Below are 18611 nucleotides of genomic sequence, written 5' to 3' on the forward strand. Positions count from 1 at the left end.
TCAATTAACAGATATATACTAACTGCTAAACTACAGAAAACAAATCAAACTAAATGTCTGTTTCTAACCAGATTAATTCATTATTTACATCTTCCAAAAACACCATCTGATGATTAAATAAAAAATAAACACACCTAACAGAAGAAAGGCACATTTACTACAGGAGTTCAATTAGGGCAAACAGACACATGAAGAAAATTAAAGTAGATTAAAATGTTAAAAATAAACAAAAAATGGAATAAAATATTTTAAAAACAAAGAAAAAGAGATATCAAAAACAGATGGGGCCCCAACTGGTTTGGCTTAGTGGCTAGAGCACCAACCTGCAGACCGAAGGGTCTCAGGTTCAATTCCAGTCAAGGGCACATACCCAGGTTGTGGGCTCGATCCCCAGTAAGGGGCATGCAGGAGGTAGCCAATCAATGATTCTCTCTCATCATTGATGTTTCTATCTCTCTCGTCTCCCCTCCTCTCTGAAATCAATAAACATATATTTATCCTATCTAATAAAAGAGAAACATGGTAATTAGCCGTACGGCCGCTACCCTTCCCATTGGCTAATCACTGAGATATGCAAATTAACTGCCAGCCAAGATGGCAGCCAGCAGCCAGGCAGCTTGAAGCGAACAGGGAGGTTTGCTTGCTTCAGTGACGGAGGAAGCCAGGTTCCCCGCCTGCCTTGCCGGCCTCTCAGCTGCTCTCTAAGAAACATTGTAACAAATATAGAAGCTAAACCAAACCCCAGAAACCTCCTTTCAGTCAGCCAGGCTTCAGCCAGCCGGACCGCAACATTGTATCAAATACAGAAGGTAAACAAAGGCTAGAAACCTGCTTTCAGCAGCGGAGGTCTCATATCTGGAGCCAAGCCTCAGAGCTAAAGCTAGCCCAAAATAGAAAAAAAAGAAAAGAAGGAGCGGTTGGAAGCTTCAGTCACCCACCAGCCTGAAAACGGCCCTCAGCCCCTCATCCAGACTGGCCAGGCACCCCAGTGGGGACCCCCATCCTGAAGGGGGTGTGACCAGATGCAAACAGCCATCATCCCCTCATCCAGGCTGGCCAGGCACCCCAGTGGGGACCCCCACCCTGATCCAGGACACCCTTCAGGGCAAACCAGTCGGCCCCCACCCGTGCACCAGGCCTCTATCCTATATAGTAAAAGAGTAATATGCCTCCCAGCACCAGGATCAGCAGAGCCGCGAGGCCTCCCGGCACCGGGATCAGCGTGACAGGGGGCAGGGCCCAAACCCTCTGATCACCCTGCGGCTCTGTGTGTGACAGGGGGCGGGGCCACAACCTCCCTATCCGCCCTGCTCTGTTCGTGACAAGGGAAGGTGCCCCAACCCCCTGATCAGCCCTGCTCTGTGCCTGATGAGGGGAGCTCCCCAACCCCCTGATCACCCTGCGGCTCTGTGTGTGACAGGGTGCGGCACCCCAACCCCCTGATCGGCCCTGCTCTGTGTGTGTCAGGGTGCGGTGCCCCAACCCCCCTGATGGGCCCTGCTCTGTGCGTGACAGGGGGTGGCGCCGCAACTCCCTATCAACCCTGCCTTCAGTATGACAGGGGGCGGTGCCCCAACCCCCGAATCGGCCCTACCCTGAGCGTGACTAGGGGTGGCATCGCAACCTCCCGATCTGCCCTGCTCTGTGCATGACAGGGGGTGGCGCCCCAACTCCCCAATCGGCCCTGCTCTGAGCCCGACCAGGGGCTGCACCTAGGGATTGGGCCTGCCCTCTGCCACCCGGGAGCGGGCCTAAGCCAGCAGGTCGTTATCTCCTGAGGGGTCCCAGACTGCAAGAGGGCACAGGCCGGGCTGAGGGACCCCTTTTCCCCCCCGAGTGCACAAATTTTTGTGCACCGGGCCTCTAGTCTATAATAATAAAAGCATAATATGCTAATTAGACCAAACGTCCAAAGCCAGGGCTGTGAGGGAAGCCCGGTCCCACGTACCAGAGGGAAGCCAGTGCCAGCAGCTGGGAGAAGGAACGCCTACTCTTGCATGAATTTCATGCATTGGGCCTCTAGTATATATATAAAAAGCTAGGGACACTTGAGAAAAAAACAGAGCATCTAAAAATGTATAATTTTAAAACAAAATCTCAGTGAATGAGTTAAATGGCAGATTATTCACAACAGAAGAGAGAGTTAGGATTTGTAGATATGAAAAAATTTCCCAGACTTCAACATAGAGTGACAAGTAATTGAAGATTATGAATTTTTAAAAATAAGATAAGGACATGAGGCTAAATAAGGTCAAACATACATACATCTGAAGAGATCCAGGAGAGCATAGAAAGAGTACAAGAGAGCCTATATTTGAAAATCTAATGCCTGATAAACTTCCACATTGGTGACAGATATTAATCCACAAATTAAGCAAGATAAATCTGAGAAATATATTCCTTAAGAGAAATTCAAAATGGCAGACACAGAGAACTTGAAAACAGCTAGAAAGATAAATCACAGAAACAATGACAATCACGCTAACTTCACACATCTTAACAGCAACAAGAGCCAAAGAGAATAAAATATTATTTTCAAAATGTTGAGAGAAAGCAATATCAACCTGCAACTGAGAACCCAGCAAAACTATCTTTCAAAAACTAGGTGGAGGGGGAAGATATCGCTAGGTCAACAATAAAGTTTACTAAAGACTTTCTATAAAGAAACTTCTAAAAAATGTTCTTTAGAAAAAAGAAAAATGATCCTGATATGCAAAAAATACAGTGAAAAAAACCTGGTGTATATGTAAATAAATAAAAACAGCTGTTGTTTATACAAAAATTGCAACAATTATGATAGCAGCAGTAGAGATCGTGTGATGGTGGTGGTGGTGTCTAGTTTGTGAAGTTAAAAAGAATTAGAAATAAAATGCAGAACACAATACCAGAAAAGTCAAGAGGAGTAGTAATACAGGTTTTAATGTGTTTGATTTGGTCATGAAAGTATAATACTGATTAACTTTACTTTTTAAGTATCCTTAACAAAATGTTAAGAATAACCATTAACAGGGGCAATAGGGTGTGGAAGACCTAGGGGCTGGGAGGAGGGCAGGTAAAGGGCGGGGGTTGGGGGAGAGAAATGGTAGATATCTGTAATACTATCAACAATAAAAAATATATTTAAAAAATAACCATTAAAAGAGTAAAAATGAAGTTTGTAGAGGGGGGAAAAGAATAACAAAAACAAATAAGCAAACAATTCAATCAATATATTTTGGTGATGGCTGCACAACTCTGAATATACTAAAAATCACTGAATTGTGTGCTTTAAATGGATGGACTGTACGGTGTGTGGATTGTATCTATACAAAATTGCTACCAAAATGAAAACCCTCGGTCCAAAAGGAAAAAGCTATGTTTTAGTTTCCTCTATAAGTGCACTGTTTGTTCCCTAAAAAATGGTACTGATTACAATGTGGCAGAAAAAACTGGCTTACAAAAAGCACAGACACAATAGTGGTGGAAAGAAGAGCTTACTAACAGCACAAATATTTTCTTGGATACAAAGAAACTCAAAGTTTAAAATAACAGTAGATAGGTAACCAAATTCTGATAAATGCAGGTATAAGTCAAAATGCCAGTATGACTCAGAACAATATTGGGGAAAAAAATTTTTTTTCCTTAATTTAAAGCTATACTTCTAGAAAGAAAGGGGGTAAGTTTTAAAAGTAAGAAAACGTATCTGATCAAAATTCCAATCACAATTAAGTTAATACAAAAAGTTTCATTACAAACTTCCTATAAGGCATTGTTTATGGAAAAGGAGAAGTCATATAACAGGTTCACTTCAAAAACCATGATTTGAAAATAGTTTCAACTGCTGCCTATTCTCCCACACTAAGGAAGTGTTGCTATTTTTAGTCACCTTTCATTTAATAAACATTCAGACTCGGGAATATAATCATTATTCTCCTCCAACTCTATGGAAAATTAAAAGTACTTACATGCCAAAGGAGAAAAGGCCAAGCAGATTTAAAGGGCTTCAAGGAGCACTCGCCTGCTAAGCACCAACATGATCCCCTCATTCACATGCTACACCCAAGTCAGGTATACAGTATGCTTACTTTATTTCTGGAAATTATTAAGCAACCCATTTTACACATTTGAATTTTCCTAAGGACCCAGCTACGCAGCAAAGTACCATGCTATCTGGCCATCCTGATGATTTCTAGAGAGCTTAGGTGGGAGGAGTCCCAAGGGCAAGTACTGTCTATTCTGAACTGACAGGTGCACGAAAAGGAGGAAATCAAAGCCTTCTTCCTAACCAAAATACTAAAGAAAAAACTGAAGAAGTGAGGAACTTCCATGGGAAAAGAGAAAAATAAAGTGACCATGAAATTAAAAATAAGTTTACTGTATATAAAATATCATTTACTGCCATACTACTGAATGACTAATCAGAATTAAGCAACCCTAAGTAACAGAACAAGATAAAAATTAAATCATTAAATTGGACATGTTTGTTTAAACCAATAAAATAGAAAGCTGGTAATACATTTAACATAGAAAGTGCATAATTCTGTCTGAATAATCAAAAGTTTGTATAAACAAAATTAGAAACTATTATGTACTATGTACTCCAATCATGTCTTATTTTATAGGTAGTATTTTAAAAAATTAGGTATTCTATCAGCTGCCAATCAATAATTAAGGTGTTACCATAGTGCGTTACATGAAGTCACAAGATTATAGTTACTAATTTGTCTTAAGTGTAACAAAATTTTGTGTATTTCACATATTTCATTATAAATATCAGTTGATAACTTCAACTATTGCTATAATAGATAACTTCAAGTATCATTATCAACATTAATTCTGTGTTTCTGAATGAAGGCAGAATTAATTTAAGTAACTTAAAATTATCTTGGCTAAAAGGAGATGAAAAATTAAGAATTAATCACCTTATAGAATTGCACCCCTGAAACCTATATAATTTTATTAACTGATGTCACCCCAATAAATTCAATTTAAAAAAAGAATTAACCACCTTTGAAAGGGCTGAGGCATGAAGCTGAAACAAGAACTGGTTCAAAATCTGTATACAAAAGATTAGACATACTCCTTCAAAACTAGAAAACGCCCCCCTCCACACCCAACCTCCAGTTTTGTTCTCTGAAGAAAGGAAACTAAAGAGGTTCAGTTTCGAGGACACCTTAACCAGTAAAAGGCAAAGGTGAAGCCCAAGCTTGACAAGAGTAGCAATAAGTTTAACTGAAACCATCTGGCTTTAAGAACACTTACAATTAGGTTAAAAAAAAAAAACTGTTGGGTTATTTTCTGGAGAAACTGATGGTCTCACATAAAAGATCCAATGACATATTTGCTTCCCCAGAAAAAAAGCCAACCAACAGCCAATCTCCCAAAAGGAAATCCTCCATCAACAAGCCCTCACCAATGTAAATAAGGCTCCCAATGAGCAGTTTGTCCATATGAACAGCTAGCCAAAGCACCTCAAAGAAAAAGTAAAAATAAACCAAGAAAAAGAGTGCATGTGTATGGACTTGTAGCAAATATTCTCATATAAGCCAAACTCTTTCCCACCTCATTTACTAGTACTTACTAGTATTTATTATTTACACTGCTGTTTCCTATGCTTAAAACACATGCCTCCTCCTCCAATATGGCTGACTGCTCATCCTTCAGAGCTTTTAAATAAAGTTACTTTATCAGAGAGACTTTCTACCCTATGTACGTATCACACATTAAAAGTATGTATTTCTTTGGGTTTTTTAGTAATCTATTTCTCTCTCTAGAGTGAAAGCTAGGGACTTAAACTTGTATCTGTCTTCACTGTTATATGATCCCAACAACTTACACATAGTAAGCACTCAATAAATAAGGTATTACCACAGCACATTACATTGAAGCTCTCAATGAATGAATATAAATGCAGCTCTTATGGTATTTCTTGGAGGAGAACATTTTTATATGCCTCAAAATTATTTTTAATAGCTTTCCTATTCCTTTTTCCAGTCTTTCCACTGAAGCCTAAACAGCCTTATATAAATCTCTTAGTCTTTGCTTTCCATTTATCAATAAAATAGAAAAACAATTTATTCTTTTAATTAACTTCCGAAAAGTTACTGTACCATTTTAAGTGAATCTTTCAGGTCCCCAAATCTATTTGAAAAGTTAAAATCCAGAACTCAAGAGAAATGGACTAGTAGGCAAGATCCCCTAAATACTTGGCATAATTTGCAAGATTTGTAATTCATCTTCTTCTCACTTAATAGTGTTTTTAGGATGTATGGCTTGTTAATTTAGCTCATGTAATATGTAAACTAACCATCAGGAGATAGGACCAAAGATATGGGAGATTATCAAACAAAAAATATCAATGTAAAGCAAAGAAACAGAGGAAATGCTTTTGAAAAATCTATCTATATATAAACTTCCCCAAAATAAGTTATTAATTTCTTCAGATTAATTTCCTTAATTTCCTCTTTTGCCTTTTTGTATAACAGGCAAAAATACTGTAATTGCCATAAAGGGAACCTCTGAAAAAAGAAAAGCTGTAGAAAGCAAGTTTAAAGGAGAGATGGGGAATTTGGTTGGTGGCATATTAAGTTTGAGATGCATGGAGATGTCAATTAGACAACTCAATGTACAAATATAGAGTTTAGAAGAGGGGTCAGGGCTACAGATGTATATTTGGATATAAATGGTGCTTAAAGTTATATATATGTTAGAGGCCCAATGCACGAAATTTGTGCTAGAGTAGGCCTTCCTTCCCTCCAGTCACCAGCAGGCACCCGGGACCCAAGCTTCCCTCACAGCCCCGGCTTCAACCAGAAGGATGTCTGGTCTAATTAGCATATTATGCTTTTATTATTATAGATAATGGTGATATAGATGGGAAAAGATTTGACTCTAAAGCCAACTTTCCACTATGCAACAATATCTATTGAATAAATACTTGAATAATTAATATACTCCTCAGAATGACTATTTGATTTTGTATGAAGTTAAATGTTCATCTTTAACTTTTTATATAAATGTAATAAAGAATTTGAATTGATAGTTAAAAATCATCCCACAAAGAAAACTTCAGGTCCAGATGTCTTCACTTGTGAATTCTATAAAACATTTGTGGAAGGAATAACACTGATTCTACATGAACCTTTGCAGAAAATTGGAAAGGAGGAAATATTCTTCAACTCATTCTGTGAGATCAACATTACTGTAATGCCAAAACCAGACAAAGACATTATAAGAAAACTACAGAGCACTATCCCTCATAAAGGTAGATTGAAAAAGATATGAACAAAATTTTGGCAAATCATATCTAACAATATACTAAAAGGAAACACATTATGACCAAATCCAAGAATGCAAGGTTGGTATAACATTCTAAATCAATCAAGGCAATTCACTGTATTAGTAAACTAACAAAAGAAAAACCATATGATCATCTCAATAGATGCAGAAAAAACATTTGACAAAAGTCAACAGCCATTCCTCATACAGACTCAGCAAACTAGGAATAGAAGAGAACTTTGTCAGCCTGATAAAAAGCATTTACAAAAACTCCACAGGAAACATCACACTTAATCTTGAAAGATGGAATGCTTTCCCACTAAGATCAAGAACAAGACAAGGATATCTGCTATCACCATCTTTATTCCACATTGTACTAGACCAGCGGTTCTCAACTTGTGGGTCGCGACCCCTTTGGCGGTCGAACAACCCTTTCACAGGAGTCGCCTAAGATCATCCTGCATATCAGATATTTACATTACGATTCATAACAGTAGCAACATTACAGTTATGAAGTAGCAACGAAAATAATTTTATGGTTGGGTCACAACATGAGGAACTGTATTTAAAGGGCCAGAAGGTTGAGAACCATTGTACTAGACATTCTAGCCAGTGAAATAAGGCCAAAAATAAATAAATAAGTTCAGAATGAAAAAAAGTAAAACTATCTTTAATATCAGGAAACATGGTCATCTTTGTAGAAAATCCATTGGAATCTTTTAAAAAGCTATTAAAATTAATAAATGAACTTAGCAAGGTTGCAGGATAAAAAATCAACTGTTTTTTATATACTAGTGATGAACAATTATAAAATAAAATTTCAAAAACAATACTATGTACAATAACATAAAAAATAAAAAAAGGTCAGAAATCCACAAAATAGGGCTGAGTAAAATTAGAGACGTAAATAAAGAGCTACTCCTTGTTTACAGGTGGGGAGAATCTGCATTGTGAAGAGGTCAGTTCACTAGATCCAGCACAAACTCAACAGAAGTAGATTACATAAAGTAAGGAACACCAGGAGAGAGATCATTGGGGGCCATCTTAGAAGTCTGCCTGCCACAGTGACCAATATTATTAATGTATCCACACATTATTTTTGTTGAACACCCCTATAATTCCTCTAAAGAGACTCTAGAGACAAACTACATGGTTTGTTTAAATCCTAGGTCTTCTAATTAATGTGTGATCTTGTCAATCATTTAATTCACCAGAACCTCAGTTTCCTCATCAAAAAAAAGGAGACAGTAACAGAACTTATCTCATAAAGTTATTATCCTATATAATAAAAGCCTAATATGCTAAGTGTCTGATCGTTCATTCGACTGTTCGACCAGTCACTATGACGTACACTGACCACCAGGGGCAGACGCTCCAACCGGTAGGTTAGCTTGCTGCTGGGGTCTGGTTGATGGGGACTGGGTGAGACAGGCCGGACACGGACACGCAATGGAGCCCTCCCACTGTCTCTCCTCAGCCCCTATCATGCACCAGTGGGATCCCTCAGCCTGACCTGCACCCTCTCCCAATCCGGGACCCCTCAGGGGATGTCGGAGAGCCAGTTTCAGCCCAATCCCCGCAGGCCAGGCCGAGGGACCCCACCAGTGCACGAATCCATGCACTGGGCCTCTAGTGAGGTTATAATGATCAAATATATGTAAAGCAATTACATATTTGTCATATAATAAGCAACTGCATAAATACACTCATAAAACCATTATAAATACTAAACTTATTCCTCAAAGTTAAGTGTTTACTACAACACATCCTTCTTTGATTTAACTATTTAATGATGCTGTTAGAAACAAAGCACAATTTTAAGGTGTGTACAAACATATTTACTAAATCGCATGTATTTACTCAACCTTAGGCACTAAAGTATTTTCTTATTCCCATTTGTAATTAAAGTTTAACAAGCAAACATAGATAATGCCTGGGATGACCATAATTCTGTTTTACCTGGTTCTAGTTTGTACCTGTTGTATAGATATGTCAATGGTACTCTCTTTCACTCTTAAAAGTATCCTAGATAAGACAAGAAATTATGGTGCCCAAGTCTGTCATGATCATAGATTGGAATGGAAACATCTAGATAAATATATCTAGATGGAGCCAGTGACCAACCGAAAAGAAAACAAAAAAGAAGGGTGAGGGTAATGGATAAGAATGACAGAGCCAGAGTGGTAAGAGAATAATAAATTCTTCACAATGTCCAAATACCAAAATGAATTCATCCATAATCTGAATTCAAGATTCCTCTGTGGCCTGTAAACCTAGCATAGTCTTAAAAACTTAGTAATAGCTTATAAAAATTTTAACTGGCATTTCCTTAAGGATTAAAAAAAACAACCATAAATGAATACCAAATAAATGTCAATGTACCATATTTAATTTTCCTTTCCTTTTTTTAATACGTAATCATGAAGCCAATATATAATTCTGATATTTTTTTAAAAATAAGAAAACTTGTTTAAATCTATACATTACAGGTCAAGTTTTAGAAAGAAACCATTTTTTATAGCTATTTTTAATCTCCCATCTAAAAACATTAGTTCACTTTGGAAAGTATAATCCCTTTAAATTCCAGCAGCATCAAAGCAAATAGTCATGATCTCTTAAGAGGATAAATATGCTCATTTTAATTAAATGACTAAATTATGTAAGTTGGTATGCAATTTTTGCTTCTGTATTTTGAGATGTAGTTATAGGTCCTATGTATTTTATTAATGAAAAACTGAAAGGGCAATATAATTAGGGCAGAGTATCCTACTAACATATGAATTTCTTAAAGATTTGTATCTTGAATTTTCAAGAATTTAGGCTAATAAAAGGAATGAAGTTCTGGTATATGCTACAACCTGAATGAACCTTGAAAACACTATGCAAAGAAGCCAGTCACAAAGTCTGCATATTATATAATTCCATTCATACGAAAAGTCTAGATTAGGCAAACCTATAGAGACAAAAAGTAAATTAGTGATTGGCTAAAACTGGAGCTAGGGTGGGGTAGAGGAAGGGAATGGGGATGACTTCCTTTGGGAATGATGAAAATGTTCTAAAATTAATTATGTTGATGGGTGCACAACTCTGTGAATACACTAACTTCCATTGAATAGTGTACTATAACTTGAGTAATTTGTATGGCCTGTGAGTTTTATCTCAATAAAGCTATTATAAAAAAAAAAGAATTTAGGTTATAATTCCTATCTGAAATATATACTATTACATATTACTATCATAAAAATAGAAAACATTATTCCAATGCTAGATAGTAGACAAAGCCAGGAAATGTATGCGTTAGTGTGTTCATGTTAATTGCTCAACATTGCTGCAAGTACACTTTATGCTACTAAATTCCTAGTGATTTTCAGACTACAAGTGGATTTCTTTAATATTTTTGCACAAAAATAAAATTTAAAATTGGCTTAACTTTAAATTTGTGGAGGATATTTCCTGAATTCATGTGGAAATATAAATAGTTTTAAAATAATCTGTCAAATAGCAAATTTTTATTCCTAAATAGCTATTAATTTAGTTTCTCAATACAAAGGATAATCTGAGTTTTGTATCAAGTGTAACATTTTAAGTGTATACATACAGTCCTATTTTATCCTCTTAAATTCTGTTTCCAGAGTTTCAAGTACAAAAATATTAATCATTTCTTGACCTAGTTATACAGTGTCACATTCTATTATTTTTAAAAAGTTATTATCAAGATGATTTAGGTAAACACTAGTAATCATGAAATATTTAAATAAATCTAGTCTATATAAGCAATCAATATGTTACTGCTACTGATATTTCAACTAAAAAAAAATCACAAAAATAAAAGGCCGATTTCATTATTCCACCATTAGTGTTTATTTATTTCATATGGCCATATTTCCATAGATGTATACATTATGGCACTAACTCTGGTATTCAGAGCTACGATGTCAGTTAGTTGATATACCATAGAGAAGTATTCATACATCACTTTAGAAAGTGACATGAAACTGCTCTTTGGTATGGCAAAGTGTTAAGATTCAGTAAAGCTAGCAGAGTGACATCAGCAAGATGATGAAATAGAAGATACCAACCTTCATTCCCCCACAAAAACAATTAGGCTGCAATCGACAAATGAAAAGAACCCTGGGAGGAGGGCCCTAGAGTGCAAGTAAGCACCTACCTACAGCAACATAATGGAGCAAAAATGGAGAATAACTACACAGAAGGGATCACTGGGGAGGTCGGCTTAGTGGAGATATCTGACGACAACTAGGAACAAAGAAAAAGGGTGGGAACCACAAAATAGAGACCATCGGGGTCCTCAGTGGCCTGCTCAGAGGGCCTCAACAGCCCTCACGACAGCTGCAAGTTCCGCAGCTGCAGCTTCCACAGGAGAGGACCCCATAGGGTTCCCCAGCTTCCACAGCATGGGCCCCAGCAGCCTGCTCCACAGAGGACACTGGCTGCTTTCCCATCAGGCAGCCCATAGCCATCACTGTGGTGGTGCCCTGGGGCGAGGGCTGCCAGCACCTTCCAAACCTGAGCACACCTGAGTCCAGAGCCACAGTAGCTCCGCTGACTCCTGCACTCCAAACCTCGGCTCCAAGGCCACTCTGCATTCATCCATGCTCCAGACTCCAGCCTCATGGCTGCTCCACACATGCCCACACCTCACAAACCAGAGCCAACACCATTGCAGAATAGCCCGTATCGTGGGCCCAAATGCTGCCGCTGCTCCGTGCGTGCACATGCGTCAGACTCTGTCTTCATAGCCACTTGGTACGTACCGCATTTCACACGCCATCATCACTGCAGGGTAACCTGTACACCAGCTCCTAGAGCTGCTGTCACACTGCAGGCACTGGCACTCTGTCCCCGGCTCCACCACTGCTCCACGGGTGTCTGCAAGCTGGACCTGGCACCAAGAGGAATCTCCTCCCCAGCTGCATATCACATACCCCATTGGGAGGAAAAGAGACCAGGTGGTCCAACCAACCTTCACTGCTGCTGCAGACAACTGCAGCCTGGGCCACTGAGAACCCCTGAAATCTCCCAACATTAACTTCAGCTGATGGAGATGCATGGAGACTACCCTGCTGGCAGTTTTGAGTTTCCTCAAAAATTTAAAAGTAGAACTGCCATGTGATTTAGCAATCCCACTTATAGGTAACATATCCGGAGGAAGTGAAATCAATAAATTAGTACCTGGAAGAGATGTCTGCATTCAGAGTTCATTGCAGCACTATTCACTACAGCCAAGATATGAAAACACCCTAAGTGTCCATCAACAGATGAATGGATAAAGAACATGTGGTGTACTTATGACCCAACAATTCTACTTCTGGTATTCCAAAAAACCCAAAACACTCATTCAAAAGAACTCCTAATTGGTAGTCACAAAATAGTCATGTGATATAAAGTCTAGCATAGGAAATATAGTCAATAATATTGTAATAACTGTGTATTGTGCCAGGTGGGTACTGGAAATATCAAGGGGAAGACTTTGTAAAATATATCATTGTCTAACCACTATGCTGTACACCTGAAACTAATACAAAATAATTCTGAATATAAACTGCAATTGAAAAATAAAATTTAAATAAAATTACAATTGTGGCCCTAGCTGGTTTGGCTCCATGGATAGAGTGTCGTCCTGCAGACCAAAGGACCGGGTTCGATTTCGGTCAAGGGTACGTACCTTGGTTGCAGGCTCCTCCCTGACCCAGGCCCTGTGTAGAAGGCAACCAATCGATGTGTTTCTCTCACATCGATGTTTCTCTCTGTCTTTCCCTCTCTCTTCCACTCTCCCTAAAAATCAATGGAAAAATATCCTCGAGTGAGGATTAACAAAAACAAAACAAAAATAAACAAAAACTGCATTTGTGGTAGACAACCTCTGGGAAAAAAAAGAAATGTGTAATATACAGTATATACATAATAAAATATTATTCAGTTATAACAAGAAGAAAGTCTTATCATTTGCAACAACATGGATGAACCAGAAGGGCATTATGCTAAATGAAATACACCAAAGAGAGTAAGTCAAATACTCTCTGATCTCACTTATATGTGGAATCTTAAAAAAAACAAGAACAAAACAAACAAAACAAAACAAAAAAAAACCTCATAGAAACTGAGAATAGAATGATAGTAGCCCAAGGTTGGGGGTGGGGGAAATGTTAATCAAAGAATACACACTTTTAGTTATAGGATGAATAAATTCTGAGGATCTAATAGACAGTATGACTATAGTGACTATAGTTAATAATTCTGTATGTATACTTGAACTTTGCTAAATTAGTAGATGTTAAACAGTCTCACCCCCAAAAAAGAAATAAGAAACAAGGTAACTATGAGGTGATAGTGTGTTAATTAACTTGATTATGGTAATCAGCACAAAATGTATATGCATATCAATTCATCATGTTGCATACTTTAAATATACACAATTGTATTTGTCAATTATACCTCAATTATTTTTAAAAAGATTAGATAAAGTTAGCTGATGTAGCCCTAACTGGTTTGGCTCAGTGGATAGAGCGTTGGCCTGCAGACTGAAAGGTCCCAGGTTCGATTCCGGTCAAGGGCATGTACCTTGGTTGTGGGCACAGCCCCAGTGGGGAGTGTGCAGGAGGCAGCTGATCGATGTTTCTCTCTCATTGATGTTTCTAACTCTCTATCCCTCTCCCTTCCTCTCTGTAAAAAATCAATAAAATATATTTTTTAAAAAGTTAGCTGATGTATAACACTTATTTTATATATATATACTTATGTATAAAAATAAGTGTATATAAAAATTTAAATATATATATAAAGTTTTAAATGCTCTTTGGTGTTCATTCAATATTTTTGATACCATGTAAAATAACAAAATTTTTTTTACTTTAGTTTCTTTCTGTCTAGTCACAGTGATCTGATAACTTTGTAGCACAGTTTATTTTACATTTTTATCAGTAAAATAAAACAATGAAATTTTATTTGCTAAGAGGAGATAACATCTTGAGCTTTTCTACTCTTTTCCAAAAGTAACTAGTATTATTACCTAAGTAACTATAGTTCCAAATGGTTTTCTGCTTAAAACATTTAAATCCCTAGGACAAAATTAGGCCTAGTGGAGATAAACATATCCATTAATTTTTCTTTGGAATTCTCGATAGATACATTATACATTCTCCCTAGTGAGCCGCCATTTCAAGCAAACATAAATCACTATCGTACCTCTAAATGGTGGAGTCCTAGCCCTGAATATGTTAATAAGTGAGTTACATAAAACAGTTTTCAACATTACTATAAAATTGTCTATGGAATTCTCATAATTACTTTTACTAAAAGTAGTAGTATGATTTAAACATATTCAATTTCACAAATCAAACATTTATAAGGGAGAGTCAAGCACTGGTAAAACCTCCAAATAACACAACAAAATAACTAAATATTAGAGATGACAGCCATCTCCTTTGGCTAAGTCACTCTGTGGCCCTAATAATTCAAAATTACTTGTAGACTTTTAAATAAAGTAAAAGTTAGTTTGAGACTTCAATAACAATTCAAATCCATTCTATACTGCCCAAAGGGACATATTTCTAACCTCCACTACGTAACCAATATAAAATGACATGAGATATCAACCCGTTAAAATACTGTCCTATTAAATCCTGAGATCATTTCTAGTGCTGGTCTGACCATTTCGAGACAAGTTTACAAAGAAAATTTTATGTACAAATCTCAGGCATCAAAAAAAGCACTAAAAGTTCTTATTGAAGCAAAGGTCTCTGCAGAGGATCAAAAAATATCTGGGCCAATTCAGAGTAACAAGTCAGACAGCCAAATGTAGCCAGTGTAAAGACAGAGTGGCTAACTGCCCAGATGTACTTCACTCCTCAAATACTTACAAATGTGTACTGCTGCTGTAACTCCTGTCACTTGATGCAAAAGTTACAAATCCAATGCAGATACAATAATAAAAATGTGAGCATCAAGAGCCACTGGGCATTGTCTTTGTGATGAGGTAGGACTTTATAAATATAAATACAGCAGCCAATGTAAATATCTGTAATCATTTTCCTAACCATATTAATAGACATTTTCCTCTAGTAATTTCATTGACATTAATGATATCTGTATATATTTTTACACAAAGCTTTCTATATTTGCACAATTTCTAAAATATTTTAACTCCTCAAATATATGTGGGAATCATTCCAGATCACAAGATGCCGAGGAATTGCAGGATTTATCAAACTGATGTATCAACACATATGAATATAAAACTGTGCCATTTTGTTTTTATTCAACAAGCATGTCATAAATTATTCTGTTTTATGATGTCAGGTAGATGAAGGCAATTAAAGTAAGTCTAACTGTTAAAAAAAATAAACTCAGAAACTTTACAACTCTAAGAGAAATTTTTTTTTAAGCTAAATTCACTCAAGATTCTGGGTCTAAAGATTCTAATCCCATATTCTTTCTACTCCCTCCATAGTGTTTGATCTAGAGTCATGAGCACACCAGATGAAGTATATGTTAAATACCTCCTTGCAAATTAAAAGAAACAATCAAAATAACAAGGGCTATTGCATTTAGCCAAGACAGAACAATGCTTCCACTTTGTTTATTGTTCTTTGTTATTACTTATTGTTTTCAATATTAAATGCTGATTAGAGGTCAAAAGACAAACTTATCTTAAAATGATTTAAGCATACTTCTAGTCAATCATAACTCAAGTATAAAAAATCCAAGACAGCATAATATAATCAAAATAGACAGAAACACCAGGGTTTGAGTCCTGTTTTTTCACTTATTAGCTGAATGATCTTGAGCAACTTCAGTATTTTGAACCAGTCTCCCCATTTCTTACATGGGGAAAATAATAACAATATCTACCTCACAGAGTTGTTGGAAAGTAAGGAATAAAATGGATCTGAAACCAGTTTTGTAAAACTGGTTAAGAAATAGATGCAATCATTGGGTTACCAGCAAATAATGTTTGCCTGAGAGACAAGCTATTCAACATATAGTATAATAAAGCTTCATATATATATATATATATATATATATATATGTAAAGCATATCTTAATTTAAATAGTTTTAATTAAATAAACATTCATCTAAGTAAACGGTGTAACTACCGATGTCCACTCTTTTAACTCTTGGAGTTAAGAATAATTAATATATTTTATAACCAAGAGTGATGACATTTTTAGTTTTAAAATATATTTTTCTCATACTTTTAAAAATCTTGCATTTAGTATGTTCAATTCACAAAGCAAACATGTGCTTTCCAATTAAACCCTATGAACAGACCTTAGTAGAAGGTAAGATATTTATTAAATTTCTACCTCAACTAAATCTTCCTTTTTCTTATTTGATGCAAACACAATAACAGTGTAATATATTCTTTCTCAGTGGTGAATAATAAGTTACCATTTTACTTTCTCTATATTCATTGCCTAAATAAGGCTTTAGATAGAACCAAATATAGTTACAAAATCAAACACAACAATCAAAGGTAAAATACTTGCAACAAACCATACCTAGTCATAAGAACCGCATTATCGTGGTGGGCAATCCCATTTTCTGGAATGATGTTTCCATCAGTTTGGTGGGAGAGAATGGATTTCTGCCATTTACAGAAGCTATTGAGGGACTTGTCTGCATGGTGGTTTATCTCCAAGTTTGGCTGCAATACAACATGCATACCAGAAATGTTCCAAACAAATTACTAAGGTCAGTTGTTAAAACTTTTGAAGACTAAAGTGGGGCTATAATTAGAAGCAGTGGTTTCTAGGAATACTCTCTTGCCAATTTTTATCTCTGTAATATCTGACCTAGAGCTAATTTAGTGTACTATTAAACAAACATTCTTTCTAGTTCTAGCTTTAAGATAATGTGAATATGTGTGATTATCAGCATATAAAATCAACCAAAACCACTATTAGAAGGTCTGTTGTGCAAATGTTTATTTTTATACTGAAACACACAGCTAATATACATATATAGCTCTAACATGACATAAGAGGTATATTCTTGGAAACTTTAAGTATGCTAAATGTGCCCTAGCCGGTTTGGCTCAGTGGATAGAGCGTCGGCCTGGGGACCAAAAGGTCCCAGGTTCGATTCCGGTCAAGGGCACATGCCCGGGTTGTGGGCTCAATCCCCAGTGGGGGACGTGCAGAGGCAGCCGATCCATGATTCTCTCTCATTGTGGATGTTTCTATCTCTCTCTCCCTCTTCCTTCCTCTCTGAAATCAATAAAAATATATTTTTTAAAAAATTTGCTAAATGCTTAGTGCTGAAAATCATATTCAACTAGAACTTCCTAAGAGGAGCAATAATACAATATATTATTTTATAATACATAATTCTATAGCCTGTCAAGATTTTAGATTTATAAACTAACTCATTCTTACCTGATCATCCGTGAGAACAATTAAGCGGACCACTATAATATTCACAACGTTTCCTATGCTGGAATCACGGTAAAGTTTGGCAACCTGACCTCCAGAAAATAAGAAAAGACACAAAGTCAGACAAAAATCATAGGGTGATTAATATTTTTATAAAGTGGCAAAATAATTTTTCATGAATTTAGCTACTATGTATAAAAAAAGTTTTCTTTCATCCCATGTCACTTAAAGCAATACCCTCCAGATGCCTCGGTAAAAGGTCCAAGTCTACCTCAAGAAATATTTTCTCCTAAAGATGAATGACAACACAGTGATTAAGAGGATGAGCTGATGTGTCAAGGTAAAGAAAACCTCTTAAACAAGATTTAATATGACCTAATTAATTAAAAAGTCATATTATCTGAAAATAATAAGATCACCTTTAAATGCATTTTCTATGGAACTGAAACATTAGTAGATCATGTCTTTTTCATTTTAGAGGAATAAATTCTTAAAATCATTATTTCCCAATAAAAATCTATGACCTTAGTAAAAAAAAAAAACGCACGACAAAACTATTAAATTAAAATATTATGTAGAGGGATCAAACTTACAATATTCATTACACTCAAAATGTAATGTTCAATGTCTTTGCGGCCATGATAGGACACCATCATTTTGTCTGCCACGACTAATGTCTCCACAAAGCGCTCAGTGCTTGTAGATCTCTTCTGTCTGTGTGTGCCATTAATTGGTGGTGCAGAAGGAAAGGGAGATGTGTCATTCAGCCACCAAGGGTTGCCACCTACGAGATCTACAACAGAAACAATTAACTAGTTCAGATAGGCTCATTAATTACATTTATTTATTTATAGGTCTTTCCTTTAGACATGCTTCTCATAAATTCTCTAACGTATTAAGATTTTTCAAAGTGAGGGGAGGGGATGAGGAAATTCAGTAGTGAGAAAATTAAACTCTTT

General features: G+C 36.5%; 1 protein-coding gene across 1 annotated transcript in view; it reads right to left on the reverse strand.

The window, feature by feature from the left end:
* The window catches only part of ADAMTS6 (ADAM metallopeptidase with thrombospondin type 1 motif 6), a 229076-nt gene that overhangs the window by 183506 nt on the left and 26959 nt on the right, over positions 1 to 18611 (reverse strand). The window contains exons 5-8 of the mRNA XM_070411450.1: positions 18526 to 18537; positions 18246 to 18436; positions 17656 to 17739; positions 16780 to 16925 (exon numbers count right to left, since the gene is read on the reverse strand). Of these exons, the coding sequence (XP_070267551.1) occupies positions 16780 to 16925; positions 17656 to 17739; positions 18246 to 18436; positions 18526 to 18537 (433 nt within the window). The remainder of the gene's footprint in view (positions 1 to 16779; positions 16926 to 17655; positions 17740 to 18245; positions 18437 to 18525; positions 18538 to 18611) is intronic.

This window comes from Myotis yumanensis, unplaced genomic scaffold, assembly GCF_028538775.1.
Source record: "Myotis yumanensis isolate MYYU_CA2020_CCGP unplaced genomic scaffold, mMyoYum1.0.hap1 SCAF_4, whole genome shotgun sequence".
Lineage (NCBI taxonomy): Eukaryota > Metazoa > Chordata > Mammalia > Chiroptera > Vespertilionidae > Myotis > Myotis yumanensis.